Source organism: Carcharhinus amblyrhynchos, chromosome 2 (genome assembly GCF_965287045.1).
Source record: "Carcharhinus amblyrhynchos chromosome 2, sCarAmb.v2.hapA, whole genome shotgun sequence".
NCBI classification, from domain to species: Eukaryota; Metazoa; Chordata; class Chondrichthyes; order Carcharhiniformes; family Carcharhinidae; genus Carcharhinus; species Carcharhinus amblyrhynchos.
Window position 1 is genome coordinate 8,700,426 of NC_137325.1, and position 13,738 is coordinate 8,714,163.

The following is a 13,738-nucleotide window of genomic DNA, read 5'->3' on the forward strand; positions in this document are numbered from 1 at the left end:
ACCATCCAAAGATGTGCAGGTTCATGTCGCACTATCTGTAACCCCCATGATTTGCCTGAACTTGCAACATTTCACTTACTGTCCTGTTTGAAGACAATACACATCTCTTTAATCTATGCCTAATGCTATCTCCACTCACATTGTCTGTATCTTTAAGACTTGAATAGCAGGTTAGCTGTAAAGTCTTGCATTCTAATCAGTATTCTGTAAACCGTGTGTGACTTTATGTGCCCTTCTCTGATCAGAACCTTCCACACACCTGACGAAGGAACAGCGTTTCCGAAAGCTTGTGGGTTTACTATCAAATAAATTGGTTGGACTTTAACCTGGTGTTGTGAGACTTCTTACTGGACTCAAACAGAGCAGTGATCAGGAGTGGTTCCAGCATCTTGAGAGCGAGGGATTGATGCTGAGAGGTGGGGAAGGTGCATATCAGCCAAAAGACTTTTCTGCTTCCATGTTTGGGTGTAAAACATTGCACAGGCAAAGTGCAAATAGGAAAACTGGACAGAATGTGGTGTGCATCATGGAGGCAGCCTGCACAATGCACGGTGGCGCAGTGGTTAGCACAGCTGCCTCACAGCACCAGGGACTGGTGTTCAAATCTGGCCTTGGGTGACTGTGTGTGTGGAGTTTGCATGTTCTTCCCGTGTCTGCATGGTTTCCTCCGGGTGCTCCAGTTTACTCCCACCATCTGAACATGTGCAGGTTAGGCAGATTGGCCATGCTAAATTGCTCCTTAATGTCCCAGGATATGTAGATTAGATGGATTAGCCATGGTAAATGTGTGGGGTTACAGGGATAGAATGGGGAGGTGGGCCTGGTTAAAATACTCCGTCAGGGAGTCGATGCAAACTCAATGGAGCGAATGGTCTCTTCTCATAGGCATTCTATAATTCCATGATAATTAAAGTGTATTGTGAATGCTACATCCAATTATCCTATTTGTCTTCTAGTTACATGCCGCTTTATGCCCAAGCGGTGGAGTGGAACCCCCTCCCACCCCATGTCCAACTTTCCTTGACCCTGTCAAGATTCAAATGGAGAAAGGCCGTTTGGTACAAGAGTATTGCTCACATTGTACAGCAACACTTGGCTGCAAGTCACTGTCTGCAGGAAACAAGGACAGAAAGGAGAAGCTGGAAAGAAACTGTTGTGTGCTGATATTTAGATTAAAATCAGCTTCAGGAGGTGCCAAGAAAAGCTATTGATATTGGCAAATTGAATGTCTCAGGATTACCCTGTTCAAGGTTAAGCGAATGATCTGATCATACTCTGGTCCAATTTGACTAGTAACTCAGATAAATTATATGTATAAGTCAATATAAAAATATAATTGTGGCATCAGCGTTGTACAAGTCTAGATGCTGGACTGAGGCAAGCAGGTTGATGATGGGAATTCTAGACTACATCATATTGGTTTCTGGTTTCTTGTTGCTTGGATACAGTGAGAGCTGCTAGGAGTGATACCAAATGTACGCTGGAATAGTCTTTTGAAGAATCTTGCAGTATCAATCCTGCACTGAGCCAATCTACCCTTGTATGAGATTTTTTCCCCCTACTATCTAAAGACAGTACATTTGGAAACTTACTACCCAATACTGAACTTACCTCTGGTATTGAATTAGAATTTAATAATTTTGAGAAATAATCATTAAATGTTTTTTTTCAAAAACTGCTTTTACTAAATGAATTTATCTGACCTGAAAATATTCCGCCAATAAATATTCTTGTTCATTTCTACCTGTGAAAAAGTTCAAAACAACATCACGGTGAATAAGCAAACCCCAACATTCCCTCAGTCACGAAATGAAGTGAATTCTTACCAGTTGAATGAGCAGGCTAATTAAGTCTGTCAGGGGTTTATTGATAAGCAGAAGTTCCTCAGCAGCCTGAGTGTCCCCTCCTGTGCCTGATTTCTGAGCCTTAATGAGAAAACAGAAATGAAAAGGAATCTTGCAGTGTGTGCTCTTTTGAGATACAAATGAGTCCCAGCAGGTGGTGAAAAATGTCAGCACTAGATAGCGAGAAACACACTTCGTAGTATTTTCTGTTTGGGCAAAATGTTTCAATCCATAATTAGCTAACTGTTAATTTATGGTGCTTTACTGACATTTGTATTGCAACATAATCACACTTATGGCATTTCCCCAGACATACAAATTTTACAAAGAGAAATTGGTTAACCGTTTGAAAGCAAGATTGTGTATTGAGTCCAATACACACTGGTTCACCAGAAGGAAACGAAGATCAGTACGGTAAGTTTAGGTGGAAGGAAAATAAAATCAAATTAGAAACAGACTGTACCAATGCATGACAAGTTCTCAGATATTCCAACAAATTTTTTCCCTTGTTTCGGAAAGAATTTCTTGTGTGAGGGTCGGAAGTTAATTTTTGTGGGAAATAAACAGTTCTCTTGGCTACAGCACCTCTGTGTGCTGATGCTGTCTGCAATTGCACTTTAGTTCTCCTGCCCACTCCTCCTGACACTTCAGGTACTCTTTTTTATTATTCGTTCATGGGATGTGAGCGTCGGTGGCTTCCCAGCACTTTTTGCCTATCCCTAATTGCCCTAGAACTGATTGGTTCACTTGACCATTTTAGAGGGCAGTTGAATCAACCACATTGCTGTGACTACGGCAGATTTCCTTCCCTAAAGAACAGTAGTGAACCAGATGGGCTTTTCCCAACAATGATCAATGGTTTCATGGTCATCAGTAGATTATTAATTCAAGATTCTTTAAAATTAAATTGAAATTCCACCATTTGCCATGGCAAATTAGTTAAATTTCTAGATTAATAGTCTAGCAATAATACCACTAGGCCAGCATTTGCCCTATAAACCTCTGTTGTTCTTGGTCCCCAAATACTTCCCTAATGTGTGTGCATTGCTATTTTGGAAATAAGAATTTGGCTTTTCTAAGCAGCAACTTTGGTTGTAGTGCCTTTCACCATTTTGAAAAAACAATGCAGCTTCTAATGATAAAAGTATTTTTGTGGAATCCGTTCACCAAACACATTTGCTTCTAAGGAATTTTCCTTGTTCTTGTTCTTAAGTACACAGGAAAAAGACCATCCTCTTGTGTGAATAGATAAGGGAAGGTGAATTTTCTTCTGGCATGGTAATGCATGGCTACACTAATTAAAGGTTACTTCAAGACAACACAAGTTGCATAGTGTCAACTTCAAAAGTAGTTGGGTGGCATTATTACTCCCACAATATCCCTTGTAAGATATGTATTTAGAGACAATTCACACTCAGATTGCCAAAAAAATAGCCTTAGGGCCCCAGGTGGCATTTGCGTGTCTGCTGTAAATATTCACTTGTTCTGCCTGCACACCTGCATGAGCCACAGGCTATATAAGACAGCTGGAGTATTAACAAAACAGCCAATGACACGTGACTTGTGCATTCCAACAATTTATTCCATAAAAGAAATTGGGCTCACATAATTTCTTGAATTTTAATGAAGTACCTATTTGATAACTGCATTTTAATATTGCAGAACCGATTGCAACATGGACAAGAGTATTAAATGAGCCCTTGATTAATGATCCCTTCTGTTAAAAAAACAATGGCATTAAAGTGATGCCCATCAGTTGGACTGGAAGTGATGCTTTTTAAAACTTATAAAATGAAGGAGGAGGTACCCTTAGTTTAACAAATGATGAGGATATCTAGGAACACATTAAAAATGTTAAGCCAACTTCACTTGTGTCAGTTCATGGAAGGCCCATTCTTACATGTTCTCTCCCTTCTCTATTCCTCTTGCTGTAACGCCACATGACTGGTGTTTTTTACACAACTATATTTGCTTATGTTCTTTAACTAAGATCCTGCCTTGATAGATGTTGCTATTTGTCCAGCTTTCATAAATCATAGAAACCCTACAGTGCAGAAGGAGGCCATTCGGCCCATCAAGTCTACACCAACCACAATCCAACCCAGGCCCTATCCACATATCCCTACATATTTTACCTGCTAATCCCTCTAACCTACGTATCTCACAACTCTAAGGGGCAATTTTCAGCATGGCCAATGCACCTAACCTGCACATCTTTGGACTGTGAGAGGAAACTGGTGCACCCGGAGGAAACCCACGCAGACACAAGGAGAATGTGCAAACGCCATACAGACAGTGAATCGAAGTCCCTGGAGCTGTGAAGCAGTAATGCTAACCACTGTGCTACCGTGTCGTCTTATGTTACATGCACCAACTGAAACTTAAGGTTTTCAGTTAAATCACTCATCCTTTTGTTGAGATATTAAACTAAGCCCCTGTTTGTCAGCTCAGATGAGTGTGAGAAATCCTATGGCACGGTCTGAAGAAGACCAAGAAATTCTGTCAGTTTCTTGACTGACAATACTACCAAAACTAGCTCCACCATAAAAAAAAGCTATCTGTTGAATCTTGCTGAAAAGAAGATACATGCTGTTGAAGTTCTTTTGTCAGGGATTTGTCCTCTATAAGGAAATGGTACAAATCTACACATTGCATCTTTTTTGAATTAAACAAAAGCATTGGAAACAATACTTCTCTGGTGCATTCTCCATGGATACGTCTCGACCAGAGTCAACGTGCTATCCAATTAGCACTCATTTCTCGTGCAGTATAAACTGTTGCCATTTTTGAAATTTGGCCTTCTTGCATCTGTTCTGATGATGAAAACCTTTTTTTCAACAATACTCAAATTCTGTACTACAAACTGACCATCTAACAAATCATTGTGGGAGCTTGCTGTGTGCATTTAGCTTTTGAGTTTGTCAACTTAACAACATTGGCCATGATTGCACTTCATAATCAATCAGCTGGGATTATACTATGATAGTGTGCTAGCTGCTGTGTGGCTCTTTGGTCACTTTAGGCAGTGTGCTCAAGAGGCATAAAACATGGATTTGTGCTGTGTGATTTTACCTATAACAATTTCATGACCTCACTGTGGCCACTTGAAAGGATTTCTTTTTTCATAAGAGGGAGAGGAGGGAATAAATCAGCAAAATTAATATGGACTTGCCGGCAGCTAACTGAAGAGTGGCAAAGGCAGAGAAGCCAAGAAATTGGTTCAAGCCCTTGAGAAAAGAGTAAGATGTAGAAGGTAGTTAAAAAAAAAAGATTATCACCGAAACAATTGAACATCGGTCATGGGAAATGTGCAGGTTATGGGGATAGGGTGGAGGGGAGGACCTGGGAGGATGCTCTTTCAGAGAGTTAGTGGAGACTAGATGGGCTGGACTGTAGAGATCCTATGGTTCGATGTTAACTGCAAGTTGGGTAGCCTGAACAGGTATTGGTAACCCACCACTACTCTGTGTCCTCTACATCCTTTTTGTACTTCAGTGGGAATGTGCAAACTGGAAATCTGTTGCATGCCTGGAATTTATTTGATAGAAGAATAATATTGTGCTAATTAAGAAAAAATTGATTCACTGCAGAAAGAAAACCTGTGAAGACTTCAGTCCATTATGTCCTGTTAAGTACGTGCGAGTGACTGCAGACTGCTGCAGCTAGTGAGTTTATAACCGAACACTGCTAATCTGGGATTGCAGTAGTTTAAATAGATACACCCAGAAGGCTGTCTTTGCCATACTTAGCATCATTGTAAGTGAAGTTATCTGTTTACGCTTCTGCTAATCATGTTCCACGTGCTGCAAGAGAACTGCACAAGGAGCTGAATGTAACCATTTCATCTGCTAATTTTTTAAAAAAAGAATGAAACAGAAATATTGACTTTCAATCTCCTAATGGGGTTCCCACTGTCAACTGAGTCGAATAGAGGAAGTGGCCAATTTCAACCTATTGTGGCAATTATTATGAGAGATTGAAACAATCCCTATGGAAATTCAGAGCTACAGCCTTTGCATGAAATAGTTGCACTGGTAGTAGTTTGCATTTTCATCCATTAGTTTCTAACGATTGCAATTCTGAAGGCAGGGAAGATGAGTACTGTGAGTCAATCACACATCCTGAATGCAATTTTCTGCTGGAAGCCAACAGATACAATTGGAATATGACAGTGTCACTTTTCACAGCTGGGAAGTTACTGCCTGAGGAATGTGTGACAGTATAGCTGTCTCAGATAATGATGACAAAACACCCTCTAAAACTCCATTATTATGGGGTGCACATCTTCCCACCCCACCCATCGCACCCTCACTCTGTTTTGTGCCTTGTTAAGATGAACTCGAATGCAAGTGTTTGGTTTAAGAGGACGAGTGATATTCCTAACATTCTTCATGCAATGTTTTGGATTTTGTCCATTATTTTTGATGCAGAACTAGGGATTCTGATTTTACGGTTACAAGATATGGCACAATTCTAGGACAACATACTGAACATAATTTTTAACACGCACTTACATAAAATGCCAGGTATTCCAGTTTCTGTGAGCATATCTATTTAATTTTTTGCTTTGAATTTGCTCTGTCTGAGGCCAGAACTCTCCATTCACCTGACGAAGAGGGTAACCCCTCGAAAGCTTGTGAGAATATTATCAAATAAATAGGTTGGACTAAAACCTGGTGTTGTCAGACTTTTTACTCTGTTAGATCCTATCAGGAAGTTGAGTGTAGAGGAATTGATTCTGACATTAAACTATATCAATGTATACCTTCTCAGCACCTGTAGCATCGATGTACCTTGTATGTACATTGGCCTATATATAAGAACATTAGAAACATGAACAGAACATATAGTTCCTTGAGTTTTCTCTAGCATTAATAAGGTCATGGCTTATTCTCTATCTCAATTCACTCTCTGACTTCCTCCCTTGGTTCCCTTTGTTTCTACTGATCTTAGTTTTCAAATATACTCAATGGGTGTCTGCAGTTCTCTGGGTAGAGAATTCGAAAGATAATTTCTCCTCCATCTCAGTCCTAAATTGCCCCTTATCCGAAGACAATAGGCTGGATTCTCTGATCTCGCCTGTACCCCCCCTGCTGTCAGCCGGAACAGGGAATTTGGTGCTCAGCCAAATCTCCATTCACTGCAGTGGCATTGGAGAATCCCAGCTGTGGGCGAGGTTGGAGGTTTTCAGCATACAACTCTGCTGGTTTTAGACTTTCTAGTTCAGGAGGTAATCTTTCGGTCTATCTTGTCTAACTCTATTTTTAATTTTTTTAATTTTTATTTTTAAAATGAGCTCATCTTTCATTTTTTTAAACACCAGAGAATATAGGCTCATTCAATTCGATCACTCCTTATAGCACAATTCTGGCATCCGAGGAATTTTATTTAATAAGAAGACCTAAGATAAGAACAAAACAAATTATTGAAGGGGAGAAAAATACAAACTAGACCTGGGATCAATAGAAATCCAGAAACAAATGGCCACCCTGAGCCTCATCTTACCTGCAAAGCAGAGCGAACAACATTTGATGTGTGCTTCAAAATATTGTGCAAAATATCAAGTAGAGATAATAACAGACTACTAGTGGTCTTCAAGCCACTTCTATCATCCATTTCGAAGTAGATGGCTGTGGTTTCAATAAATAAGTTACGGACGGAATCAACAAGACCTGTGGAGCAAGAAGAAGAACAGAAACCAGCTGTGTTGACTCAACACAAATTACTTTGCAGTATCTTTTCACACTTATTACAATGGGGTTAACATGCTATGTATGTTAGGGCCACTTAATTGCATATTACAATTTTGTAGTTGTGTGTGCCAGTACCAATTGAATCCAAGCTACTTTGGCTATGCTTGGGAGTAAATAGATTGGGAGTACATGAACATGTTAATGGTGGTTTTTGCTTATGATAGGTTCATTACAGTGAAATATTTCTCTTGAAATATCTAAAACTTTGTTAATTCTGTCTTTTAAAATTGGGATTTTTTTTCAAGCACATTGACATCCATATCTTATGAAATTATTATACATATGGATATAGGCCTCATACTTATGTTGGAAAACACAACTCTTGAGGAGCATTAACACCAGCACAGAGCAGCTGCACAAATTGTCTCTTTTCTACACTACATGACCTATGTAAAAATATGTATATATATATTCCAGGTTTCTTCGTGTGACTGCACATGTGGAACTTGTTGGGTCTGGAGGTGGACAGTTTTTAAATTAATAGTCTTATCAGTTCGGGTGATTGTTCCTTATTGCCAATGGCTGTATTGCTGTACTGGGAATTAAGATTTCACTTTGAATGATTCCCCTTGTGCTTGATATTTTATCGGTTCTAGGTAAAGGTTGGACAACTGGCATGTCTTCCATAAAGTTCCTCCTTGTTTATAGAGTGAGGGGAGAATATTGCAACAAGTAGCCAGAGTTGTGCCAGCATGATCATTTGAGTTTAGTGGGTAGGCCCAGCCAACTTTGAGATGGGTCATCTAGGAATGTAAGGTTGGTCATGTTCCTATCTATCTCCCAGAATTCTTTACAAAGTAAGTGGGAGGAGGGTGCCTTTCAAGATGGAACAAGCACTGACATCTGCTCAAAACTGGCGTCACCACAGTAGAAGATACTGGAAAGTACACATTATAATACTAAACAATAAAACTAGTTTGAGAGGCACTGGAGAAGCTCAGCTGTATGCATAGAACAACATTCAGAGTACAATAAAGTTCTGATAAAAAAAATGCTCCGTATGCCAAGGGCGCTTTCATATGGGTTTATAATATATATTATCACAGATGTCAAAACCTTCAGTCATGTGGTACAGCATATAGGTGCTTGATTCACTGAAAATCTGATCTTTGCACACTGTACGCAGGATCAACATGTTAATAACAGAAGCACTGACATTTGCTAGACCTACCAATATTAAACCACTCATTATTGTGGCATGACTGAATTTCATTTTGCCACAGATCCAGGGATTCAAATTAGAGACCTAAAAATATGTTTGAACCCAGACCGAAAGATGTGAGCGCGTAAGCCTAGATATTCACTCCTGAGAGACAGGGTTCTGTGGGAGTTGGGAACACAGTCCTCAGAATGTACACAGAGGCTGTTGGGTGTGAAGGCGGGCTTGATAGAATGACTGCCTCTGTGCTCTGGTACTGCGACCAAGATTTAAGAAGAAGCAATAAAACAAAAAAGCCCTTCAACTCTCACCCCTCAAACCCTCCATGCCAATCAATACACCTCTAATGAGCACCCATGGCCCTTCATAGCCCCATTATTGAAAAAGCATGCCAACCCATGCCCTCCCACTGATCACTCTATGCCCTTACACCTACTATGCCAATTCACCCTGTATCTACAATGGGCAGACCTCAGGACCCTTTCTGAGAATATTAAAATAAAGTTCTAAGTGTTTATTACAAACTTATTCACAGGAACACATTCAAAATATTTACATTCCTTCAACTATGTCTTTAATTCAAGTACTCAATCCCTTATAAAAGTAAACATTGGATGTTTTAGTCCCATTTCAAAGAATTTATAGCCATTTAGTAATGTCAATCAAACTGTAAAATAGAAGACACCCTACTGTGATAATGGCAAGTTGCAATTGTAAAATCAGTCATGTAATACTATAATCCAGCAATGATAGCTTTCAGACTTATGTCAACAGACAGAGTGAAATAGCAACTAATTATTTTTTCTAAACACTCCAAGACATTTCCCCTCTGCCCCAAAGATTTGAAGGGCAAGAATTGACAGCTGCCTCTGACATTTCATATTGACACTTCTGATAATTGTTTCTGACCATTCATTTTGACATATTTAACAGTTCCAATGATCTAATCAATTAATGTGTTTATGCAGATTAATGCACATTCATGCCTACTTTTAATAATCCCATGGGGCACTTTATCTCCCCGCAAGGGGCTCCTGAGATTCTCCAAGGGACATCTGACTTCTCCCAAAAGTGCCCTGAGACCATATTCAATAGAGTACTCTGCTTCTCCAAAACAGTATCCTGCCTCCAAAGAAATCCACAAAGTTTAGATCTGTTCCTACTATGTATAATCTACACAAATTCTGTTTCTCACTCTTGGCTAACAAAAATCAGATATGAATAGAGGCAGTTGCTGTTTTATATGAGGAGAGATTGACTAGGTTAGGACTGTTTTTGCTGGAGTTCAGACAAATGAGGGAGGATCTCATAGAGACTTATAAAATTCTAACAGGACTAGACAATGCAGGGAGGATATTCCCAATGGTAGGTATGTCCAGAAAAAGCGGTCACAGTATGAGGATTCGGGGTAGACCATTCAGGACGGAGGTGAGGAGACATTTTTTCACCAAAAGAGTGGTGAGCCTGTGGAATTCATTACCATAGGAAATAGTTGATGCCAAAACATTAAGTGTATCCAAGAGGTAGCTAGATATAGCATTTGGGGCAAATGGGATCAAAGGTTATGGGGAAAAAGCAGGATTAGGCTACTGAGTTGGATGATCAGCCATGATCGTAATGAATGGCAGAGTGGGCTCGAAGGGCCAAATGGCCTCCTCCTGCTTCCATCTGCTATGTTTTTATATGGGCACCTGCCTCTGAGAAAAGTGCACGGGCAAATCCTGACCCGGGTCTATTCAGGTCAGCGGGCAATGGTAAGGGCAGGACTTCCAATTTTCAGCGTCTACCACTATTGTTGCAGTGATAGAGAGGCTCTCCATTGCTGGGAAAATCCAGGCCATTATCCAGATCAACACTTTATCAAAGAATCATTTTTATCAAATGACACATTAACCAATACCACCAAAAAAATAGATTATCTACTCATTCATCCCGATGTTTTTTGTGGAACCCTTGCTAGGTGTAAATTGGCTGTCTTTTTTATCAACAAAACAGCAAAGACTTCACTTCAGCAGCAAATTATTGGTTGTGAAGTACTTGGTGAAGGCCTGAGGATGTGAAAGATGCCACATGAATCCATGTTTTTTTTCTAAACACATCTACGCACAATTTATGATGTGTCAAGACTTTTCCAACTGATATTGGTGTTTCAGGAAAATCTGTATAAACATTAACCTCTATTCTGAGATGCTGATACATCAGCTTTGTATGCTTGCACTTTTCCATATTTTTAAAGAAAGAAAATTCCAGCATTTGCCACATTTCTCTCATTTTAGATGGCGTTTTATTTCTTACACTAAAACTGTGGTTTGGCAGTATAATTGCAAGCACGTACGAATTGGCTTGTCAGTTGTGTTAATTAGAATGCATCTGGTCTCCCAGAAAGGGCACTAAATAAAATGTTACAGATTATCCTTGTGCTTAAAAAGTGAAAATTAGCTCTCAATTAAAGGACTCACAGACAGCCAAATGGAATTTATCTCACAGCATGTTTAAAAACTTGATTCATGGCAGTGCTTTGTCCTAACAATAACAACTAACATTTAAATTGTGCCTTTAATGCAGTAAAATGTCTCAAGACGCTTCACAGGTATGTTATCAGACAGAATTTGCCACTTGGTCACATAATGAAATGTTAGACAGGAGCTGGCGATGGCCAGGTTTACGAAACAAATGAAAGAGAAAGGAGAGGGAGGAAAGTTTGGGATGGAAATTGCAGAATATTGGGCCTTGGCAGCTGAAGGGTGGCTGCCAATAGTGAAGTGATTAAAAAAAATGATTTATTTAATTTATTTTTATCACGTATTGGTATACAGTGAAAAGTACTGTTTCTTGTGCTTTATACAGACAAAGCATATTGTTCATAGAGTACATAAGGGAGAAGAAAAGGAAAGGAAGTAGAATGTGCTGTTACAGTCATAGTTAGGGTGTGCAGAAAGATCAACTTAGCATGAAGTAGGTCCATTCTGATGGCAACAGGGAAGAATCTGTTCTTGAGTCAGCTGGTACATGTCCTAAACTTTTGTATCTTTTTCCCGATGGAAGAAGGCAGAAGACAGTATGTCCGGGGTGCTTGGGGTCCTTGATTATGCTGGCTGCTTTTCCAAGTAAGAAGTCTCACAACACCAGGTTAAGGTCCAACAGGTTTATTTGGTAACACAAGCCACAAGCTTTCAGAGCGCTGCTCCTTCATCAAGTGAGCGGGAACACTCACCTGATGAAGGAGCTGTGCTCTGAAAGCTTTTGGCTTGTGTTACCAAATAAACCTGTTGGATTTTAACCTGGTGTTGTGAGTCTTCTTACTGTGCTTACCCCAATCCAATGCCAGCATCTCCACATCATACTTTTCCAAGGCAGTGGGAAGTATAGACAGAGTCAGTGACTGGCAGGCTGCTTTGCGTGATGGACTGGACTACATTCACAACCCTTCATGTACCATTTGTCAGAATTGGAGTGGGAGATGCTTAGATATGTTGAAGGGTTCTAGGGCTAAAGGAGATATATACAGTCAGGGAGGGATGTGGCCATAGAGGAATTGGAAAACAAGGATGAGTATTTTAAACTTGAGCTGGTGTTGTAACAGGAGCCAATGTAAAGCCTAAATGTATATAATATTAACAAAGTGATTGAGCTGTGCCATTGCAGTTTTGGATAACATTTGAAGTCCCTCAGCTATTACTATTTTATAAAACAAAAATTCTAAGTATTATCTGAGATGAATAGAGAAGATTTGAGGGAAAGCATTTATCTGTTCATATTGAGAAAGATTCTCCAAATGAATGATCAGTTTACCATTCCCTATATATGCGTTTATGTATAATGAGCCACCAAATAATGTCAAGGACTCTAATGAATCAGCATCTCAAAACAAACTAATTACATCATCAATGAAGACATAATTATGAAAAGATTAGCCGAATCAAACAGCAATTAAAATGACCAAAAATATGCAGACACTAAAACTGCAGATGACAGAACACTCACAACTATAACAATCTATGACCCCTTGAATAGAAAAAATAATTTAATGATGTTATCACGCAAAGGAAAATGCCAGTGCAATCATATTCTGAACTTAAAATAACCTCATTATTGCAGTGTGAATATCTTTTCACTTTCACCATATATTCATTTTGATTCTGCTATGAGAAACATCTCCTTGGAGAGCTGAGATGCTGGCAGCCCAACCCTTTAGAATTGTGCAGTGTAGATCAACAGAGGATGGGAGAGCATTGGGAGAAACAATAAATAATGTTGTTGATATTACATTTTATAAAATACAGTCTGAACTATTGTACAGCTTCAAATCCCTTTGATGTGCATTAGAGGAGCGGTTAGATGAAGAATTAAGATGATTGGATAAAACAGCACCTTGTATTTCACCTAATATCTTTTTGGGTGACTCAGTGTCATCCTTTATAATGTTCCCATGTAGTGCCTTGAGATGTTTCATTATGTAAATTCATACAAGTTGCTGTCATTGCATTTATAACTGAAACAGTCGAAAATTGCTTTCCCTATCATATGCCAAATCATAAAGTGTTTATTTACTGTGGTGACTACAAAAGAAGTCCAACAACAAAGTGAAAACGACTGATTTTCAATTACGCGTGGAATATTGTATGTAGTTTTATGAAACACAAGGTGTTTCATTCACATTCTGGGAGTTACTAAAATTAAAGAATAAAAAATTATGGGAGATGTGCAATTTCATAAAATTACCAGATTATAATTTAACATCAGTCTTTTTGTAGTCCTCAGATGTTCTAATTACATTCAAATTTGAAATGAGCAAGAGGTAGTTTCTGTAGCTACTGCTGTATAATTAAAACCTTGATTCGATTTTGAAAACTGTATACAGTAACAAATGTACCTACACAAGATGGACTAAAGCAGTTTAAGGCATTGTCTCACTACCAGCTTTTTAAGGACAATTCGGGATGGGCAATAAACGCTGCCGTTGCCAGTGATCCCCACATCCC

General features: G+C 39.2%; 1 protein-coding gene across 3 annotated transcripts in view; it reads right to left on the minus strand.

Annotated features, from left to right (window-relative positions):
* ulk4 (unc-51 like kinase 4) overlaps positions 1-13,738 on the minus strand; it is a 390,892-nt gene that overhangs the window by 72,280 nt on the left and 304,874 nt on the right. For all 3 annotated transcript variants that reach the window (XM_080201895.1, XM_080201896.1, XM_080201897.1), the window contains exons 33-34: positions 7,350-7,516; positions 1,827-1,925 (exon numbers count right to left, since the gene is read on the minus strand). In XM_080201895.1, the coding sequence (XP_080058021.1) occupies positions 1,827-1,925; positions 7,350-7,516 (266 nt within the window). The remainder of the gene's footprint in view (positions 1-1,826; positions 1,926-7,349; positions 7,517-13,738) is intronic.